At 51.5% G+C, this 7,406-nt stretch overlaps 1 protein-coding gene across 1 annotated transcript in view; it reads left to right on the top strand.

Annotated features, from left to right (window-relative positions):
- The first annotated feature begins 6 nt into the window (after positions 1-6).
- The window catches only part of SPMAP2L (sperm microtubule associated protein 2 like), a 55,923-nt gene continuing 48,523 nt past the window's right edge, over positions 7-7,406 (top strand). Inside the window, 2 exon segments of the mRNA XM_006167700.1 lie at positions 7-328; positions 330-684. Coding sequence (XP_006167762.1) covers positions 110-328; positions 330-684 — 574 coding nt within the window. The 5' untranslated portion in view covers positions 7-109.

Consider the following 7,406-nt stretch of genomic DNA (forward strand, 5'->3'; position numbering starts at 1 on the left):
GCCCCCAGTCTCCTCATTCCCCTCCAGGCCCACCGCCAAGAAAGCAAACCGCTCCTTGCGTCCGCTGGCAAGGAGGGCTGACCGCGCGCGGCAGGAGCTTCCGACACGAATGAAAGACCAGGACTTTTCGTACTCGTCGGCGCTGTCCGAGCTGACCGACGGGCAGGAAACGACTGAAATATCCACTTGTTCGGATGTCTTCCAGAGGCCCCTGGTGCTCCAGATCCTCAACATGCGCAACGAGCTCAGGGGGTCGGAGGAGGAGTCCGAGAGCTCCGGGAAGACCGACGGGCAAGACCGGCGAGCCGAGCGTGAGGCGCGCCCCGGGCCCCCACCGCGAGGAGCGCCACGGGCCCCCACAGCCCTACCAGCCGCACACGCCCTATGCTGCCCGGGAGCCCGGCGAAGCCTCCAGACCGCGCGCGCCGGGGGAGCCCCGTGGACTCTACGAGCCCGACGCGCCCTCTGAGCCTCCAGGACCCTGCGATCCCCACGAACCCTTCCCACCCTATGAGCCCCAGAAGGCTGGTGCACCCCACAAGTCACGCAAGCCCTACCAGCCCGGGCTGCCCGGCGAACCCAATGAGGCGGACGAAGCCAAGGTGCTTTCCGGCGCGGTGGTGCTGACCTCCCCGTCTCTGATCACCAGAGCCCCGCCGCGGCCTCCGCTGGTTTCCCTGCGCGGTAGGTGCTGCCCTCCCCTCGCCCCGTCTGGAGCTGGGGGTCCTAACGTGGAGTCTGCCTGCCGAGCTTGCCGGGTAACCGGTGTCACACACCTGCTGCTTCGCAGCCACTGTTCTGACGCGAGGGACTCCGATGGGAAACCGACATCCTGATGAGAGAGTAGCATCGGCCCCTTCCTCCCCCCCCCCTGCGACCCGATGCCCTGCTTCCGCAGCCGTCCTTCGTTCCCGGACGGTAGTCACTGCAGCCCTCTGCCTTGCAGTTCCACCATTACCTCCTTATAGCATTTAAACTTCTGTGTTATCGCCTTTGCCTTCCTCCGCAGCGACTGGGAGGGCTCTCTGACCCGAGGATATTTTGTGTTTGGCAGGTGCCCTTGTAGGAACAGAGCCCTGAGCCAGTGTTCAGAAAAGCCCTACTAAGTGCTCCTGTTGCTTGCATTCACTGGGTCCACCAGCTGACGGGGCTGACGGGGCTGATGGGACCTGGGTACAAGGACCACACCAGCTCACTAGCGACCTCTCACGGTGACCCAGCCCCGAATGATGCTTCCTCCGCAGAGGACCTCCCTGCTGACCAGCTCTTACAGCGTGACCTGCTGCCTCTCCTTGCCCAGTCTGAATTCCAGGCCATCCATTTCAGGGGCTCCCTTAGGGCACCTTCCCCGGCTCCTGACAAAGCCCCCACCTGGGAAAACCAGGGCCTCCTCCTCCTAAGCACTTGACTCTTACTGTACAAAGTTGCTCATTTTTTCTTTCTCGGGATCTTGGGCACACACGCACACACACACGGCGTGAGTTTAAGCCGCCGGGTCCAGGACTCAAACTGTGGTCGGTTACATGGGAGTTCAGCAACGTAGCCATTATGCCAATTACTGGTCCCCATCCCCTTTTTTCTTATAGCATCAGTTTCTCTCTTCCTAATGAATCGGCCCCTCAAACACACACACACATTCTGAATTCTCCCATCCTGAAGCAGTCCTTGACCCCACGTCTTCTTCAGCCCTCCTTTCTCCACCCTCATTACCATTTTTGTCGTCGCTCACTGAAGAACTCGTTAAGAGTTGTCTACTCACCAACTCAATTTCCTCACCTCCGGTCCTCTCTGGTGAGGCTTCTTTCCCCGACCCTCCCCTGAAGCTAGCTTACTGCCTCTCCTGACACCAGCCGTCTCCATGCAGGAAGAGCTCAGTCTCCACATGGATGGTCCGCTTGGCTCCATGGTCCTTTGACCTCCTCCCACTGATGCCGTGTCCTTCAGCCCGCCTCATGTGCCCACTCTAGCCCTGGCCAATGGCTGTGCCACCTCTAGGACCTCTCTCTCAAGCACTGCCATCTCTAACCACATCCTGCCTTTCCAGCTCACTCGTCCATGTCCCCCACTTGTTACATTTTTAGCTTCCAAGGGCTTCTAATCCACGGCTCCTAGTCACCTTGCATTGCGTCACTGCCTTCTGTCCTGTCTCTGCTGGGCACCTTCTATTCCATCGGCCACCAGTGGAGTCACTCCCTCAGAGCGCTCCCCCTGTTCTTGCCCGGTAAATCCAACTCGTGCTGTACTTGCAAATCAGGTCATGACAAGGGGAAGGCACACACCATGCTGACTGACCTTTACACCTGGGACCTGGACCTCCGGGTGGGCTCTCAGTGCTGTGTGATAGCCACCCTGCACTCGCCTGGTCAATTCATTGTAAAGACAGAACTATTGTACCTGATCGTATTCATCATTACTATTTTTTAATGTGACAAGAGAAGGAGTGAGCAAGCAAGCCACTAGGTCCAGGACCTGAACTGCAGTCGGCCATGTGGGAGTCCAGCACCTCGACCACCATGCCACCTGCTGGCCTCTAGTCAGTTCATTTTCCAAATGTCTCAGAAACCGTGGTCCGTGTTCTTTCCTTAAACTTCTTGCCTCCTTCCCTTCGTCCTCCTTTTTCATTGATGACTGCTTTGTTTTCACTGAGCATAGAAGAAACCACAAATATCGTCACTGTGTCCCACCATGGAATCTACCCAACTACCGGCAGCTGGGCATCTATACCCCACTTTTTGTTTTTTTTTTTTTAAGAATTATTTTATTGGGACCAGCAGTTAGTGTAATGGCTATGTCGCTGGACTCCCATGTAGTCGACTGTGGTTCGTGTCCTGGACCTGGTGGCTTAAACTCATGCCGGCGCATGTGTGTGCGTGCCCAAGATCCCGAGAGGAGAATGGAGGAGAAGGAATTGCAGTGTGGCCATCCCCCCCTGGGGGATGATTTCTCGCTTTCTATCTCTCTGTCTCTCTCTGTCTGGCGAGTGCACGCGACCTATAACAAAACAAACAAACAAAAAAACTCTCCAAAAAAAAAAAAAAAGAGTTCCTTGTCCTCAGGCTTTGAGAGTCTGGGTCTCACACCAGCAGCCCTATAGCAAAAACCTCTAAAAAAAAGAAAAGAATTATTTTATTTATTTATTTATTTTAATTTGACCGAAGAGGGACAGAACAAAAGAGAGAGAGAGAGGGAAAGTGAGAGAGCAAGCCAGTGTCGGGATTGATTGCGGTTGGTCATGTGAGAATCCAGCGTCCTTAACCACCATGCCACCTGCCAGCCCCTGTACCCCACTTTTTCTTCTGTTAATAATGAATGAACCATGCTTTCTCCTACTAAAGGCCACTCCCTTAATCCGTATATTGGCTCTCATCTCATCTAACCTCTTTATTTTATTTGTTTTAGATTTTTGCCCTAGGGTGCTTGGGCTTGCCTAGTCAGAGACAGAGAAAAGGAGGGAAAGTGAGAAATCACCCTCCAGAGGGGATTGTCATGCTGCAATCCCTTCTCCTTCATTCTCCTCTAGGGACTTTAGGCATACACGCTCCCGTGCCTGACATGGTTTTCAAGTCGCCTGGTCTGGGTCTCGAACTGTCCAGTCAGCTATGTAGGATCCAGCGCCTTATCTATTGGGCCACCTGCTGGCCCTCATCTAACCTCTATAAGCCCTTTTCTTCTAAAATTGGCTCTCCTCTCTAATCACTGTATTACTCCACACTGGATCATTCGCTTTGTTTGATATACAAGTGTAATTAATCTTTAAAAAGACAAAACAAAAACAAGCCCTTTCCCTTAGCTCCATGTGCCCGTCCAGTACCGCTCCTACTTCTCTGCTCTTAGAGGACACATTCCTCCAAATAGTTGTCTCTAGTCACCCTCCAGAGGGGATTGTCATGCTGCAATCCCTTCTCCTTCATTCTCCTCTAGGGACTTTAGGCATACACGCTCCCGTGCCTGACATGGTTTTCAAGTCGCCTGGTCTGGGTCTCGAACTGTCCAGTCAGCTATGTAGGATCCAGCGCCTTATCTATTGGGCCACCTGCTGGCCCTCATCTAACCTCTATAAGCCCTTTTCTTCTAAAATTGGCTCTCCTCTCTAATCACTGTATTACTCCACACTGGATCATTCGCTTTGTTTGATATACAAGTGTAATTAATCTTTAAAAAGACAAAACAAAAACAAGCCCTTTCCCTTAGCTCCATGTGCCCGTCCAGTACCGCTCCTACTTCTCTGCTCTTAGAGGACACATTCCTCCAAATAGTTGTCTCTAGGTCATTTTCTTTGTGCCCTCTTTCCCCATTCTCTTGAGAGTCACTTAGTGGCAGTTGCTTTGGTTGAGGTCACAATGACCTCTGCCTTGCCAAATTCAATGCTTAATTCATCTTTCTATTCACTGGACACATCCCCTCCTCCTTTCTCACGGGCCTTTCCTTACTTGACTTCTGGGGTTCCACCACCTGCGTTGTCCTACCTCACTGGCTGTTCTTGACTCAGTTTCCTTTGTTGGATGCTCCTCTTCTCAGCCTTCAGGGTGCAGTGACTAATGGTCTGGTCCTCTCAGTTGCTTCTAGAACTTTCTTTTCCCTCAGTGATGTCATCAATTCCATGGCTTTCATTGTATACTGATAACTTTCCTGGCCCTCCAGAGTTTTCTAACAGCTGTCTACTTGGTATCCCTGCTGGAATATCTACGCGTGCCAGTGAAGCCTCACTGTGTCCACAACTGAACTCTCTCCACCCAAACTTGCTCCTCTCCCATTGTTAACTCACTTCAGCAATGGCACTCTTATTTGTTCATCCCGGTCCTCAGACATCTTGGAATCTCTCTCTCTCTCTTTTTTACTTTTTTTTTTTTTTGGAGAGATTTTCACTGTAGGGCGCGTGCGCTTGCCAGACAGAGAGAGAGAGACATAGAGACAGAAAACGAGAAATCACCCCCCAGGGGGGATGGTCACACTGCAATCCCTTCTCCTCCATTCTCCTCTCAGGATCTTGGGCACGCACGCACACACGCCCAGTGTGAGTTTTAAGCCACCGGGTCCGGGACACGAACCGTGGTCGACTACGTGGGAGTCCAGCGACATAGCCATTACGCTAACTGCTGGTTCCCTCTCTCTCTCTTTTCAAGAAAGATTTTTGTGGGTATTACACACGCACACACTTCCAGCGTGATTTTCAAGCCATTGAGTCCAGGACTCGAACTGCAGTCCAGCAACATAACTGCTATGCCATCTGCTGGTCTCTCCTTTTTTTTTTTTTTTAAGAGAGACTTTTTTCTATAGGGCACGTGTGCTTGACAGAGAGAGTGAGAAATCACCCCCTGGGGCGATGACCATGCCGCAGTCTCTTCTCCATTCTTCTCTTGGGATCTTGGGCACGCATGCACATACACCTGGCATGAGTTTAAGCCTCCAAGTATGGGACTTGAACCGCTATTGGTCATGTGGAATCAAGCACCTTAACCACCTGGTGGCCCTGCCCCTAAGTTTTAATATTCCTGCTCTACTCTCTCTCTCCTAAGTCCAGTGGTCATATTCAACTGCTTCCTGACATCTCTGATTGGACATATCACAGAAGTCTCAAACATACTTTGAAACACAAGTCTTGATTTTTCCGCTCAAGCTTTTTTTTGAGAGGTTTTTGCTATAGGGCGTGTGCGCTCACCAGACAGAGAGAGAGAGAGAGAGAGACAGACAGACAGACAGACAGAAAGTGAGAAATCACCCCCCAGAGGGGATGGGCACGCCGCAATCCCTTTGGGATCTTGGGCATGCACACACATGTGCCCAGCGTGACTTTTAAGCCACCAGGTCCGGGACGTGAACCGTGGTCGACTATGTGGGAGTCCAGCAACTGTGCCACAGAGAGTGCTGCTGGTTCCCGCCACTCAATCTTTTTCTCTGTCTTTCTCCTTAAAGAAAGACTATCTAGGGGCCAGCAGGTGGCGTGGTGGTTAATGACCCTGGATTCCCACATGGCTGACCGTGGTTCAAATTCCAGACCTTGTGGCTTGCTTTCTCATTTTCCCTCTCTCTCACTCTGGCCTTCTCTGGTCAAAATAAATAAATAAAGTTCAATAAAATAATTCTCAAAAAAAAACAAAAAGAAAAGACTATCCAGTTGTTGAAGTCGAAGAAAACCTACCCTTTTTCCCCCCCAATTTCTCTTCATTACTGTTAAAAGCAGAGTACCGGTGAGAGCTGCCCGCTCTATCTCACGACCTCTCCTGAGTCACGGCCATGTCTCCTGGCCTCTGATCAGTCTCTCTGCTTAGACCCATTGCAATCCCACTTCCAGCACAGCCAGTGTGAGCCTTTTATGTTATTGTCGAGGTTTTTGCCGTAGGGTGTGTGTGTGTGTGTGTGCCACAGAGAGTGAGAGACAATGAGAAATCACCCCGGGGGGTGGGGATCACCCACCACAATCCCTTCTCCTCCATTCTCCTCCTAGGATTTTGGGCATGCGTGCACATGTGCTAGCATGTTTCAAGCCACTGGATCTGGGACTCGAACCACAGTCAGCCATGTGGGAATCCAGCGCCTTAACCACTGTGCCATGTGCTGGCCCCCCAGCACAGGTATTTAAAAACACCAGGTCAGATCCCATCTTTTCCTTACCATGTAATCCTTCCTGGGCATTCGACTTGTTCTTGGAATAAGCCCAAACTTTGTGCAGGGGTCGGGGGACCTCTGGAGGCTCTGACTCCTCCCCGCCACTCTCTGTCCTCCCTCTGCCCCGTCACACCGACTTCCTTTCTGTTCCTCTCAGAGGCCAAAGTGCTCGCCCCTGCCTGGATGCTTACTGATCTGAGGATCACCTCGGCTGCTTCCTCCCATTCAGGTCTCAGACCTGAATGTATCAGTCCTGCCCGAAGTCGCCTGCCTGAAGGAAGTCCATATGAGAGTCTCTCTACGACGTTTGCAGGCTCTGCTTTGGAAAATTCTGGTTTCTTCTCTATCAATTTGTATTCTAGATTCTTTCTTGTTCATACCAATGAGCCTTTATGTTAAATTCCCCCAGTAAAGCTCTGTAGGCATCAAGTATATTTACATATTATTTACACAAAAGGTAACATTAGGTGACAGTATTTAGTTAGTGTATCATCAGGCCTCATCCAATACACATTCACTGACTGTTAACACTAAACCACTTGGGACCAGCAGTTGGCATAATGGCTATGTCGCTGGACTCCCATGTAGTCGACTGCAGTTCAAGTCCTGGACCTGGTGGCTGAAACTCACGCCAGGCGCATGTGCGTGTGTGCCCAGGATCCCAAGAGGAGAATGGAGGAGAAGGGATTGTGACGTGGCCATCCTCCCCGGGGGGTGATTTCTCGCTTTCTGTCTCTCTGTCTTTCTGGCGAGGGCATGCGTCCTATAGCAAAAACCTCTCCAAAAATAAATACATAAAT

This window comes from Tupaia chinensis, unplaced genomic scaffold (assembly GCF_000334495.1).
Source record: "Tupaia chinensis unplaced genomic scaffold, TupChi_1.0 Scaffold144982_1, whole genome shotgun sequence".
NCBI classification, from domain to species: Eukaryota; Metazoa; Chordata; class Mammalia; order Scandentia; family Tupaiidae; genus Tupaia; species Tupaia belangeri.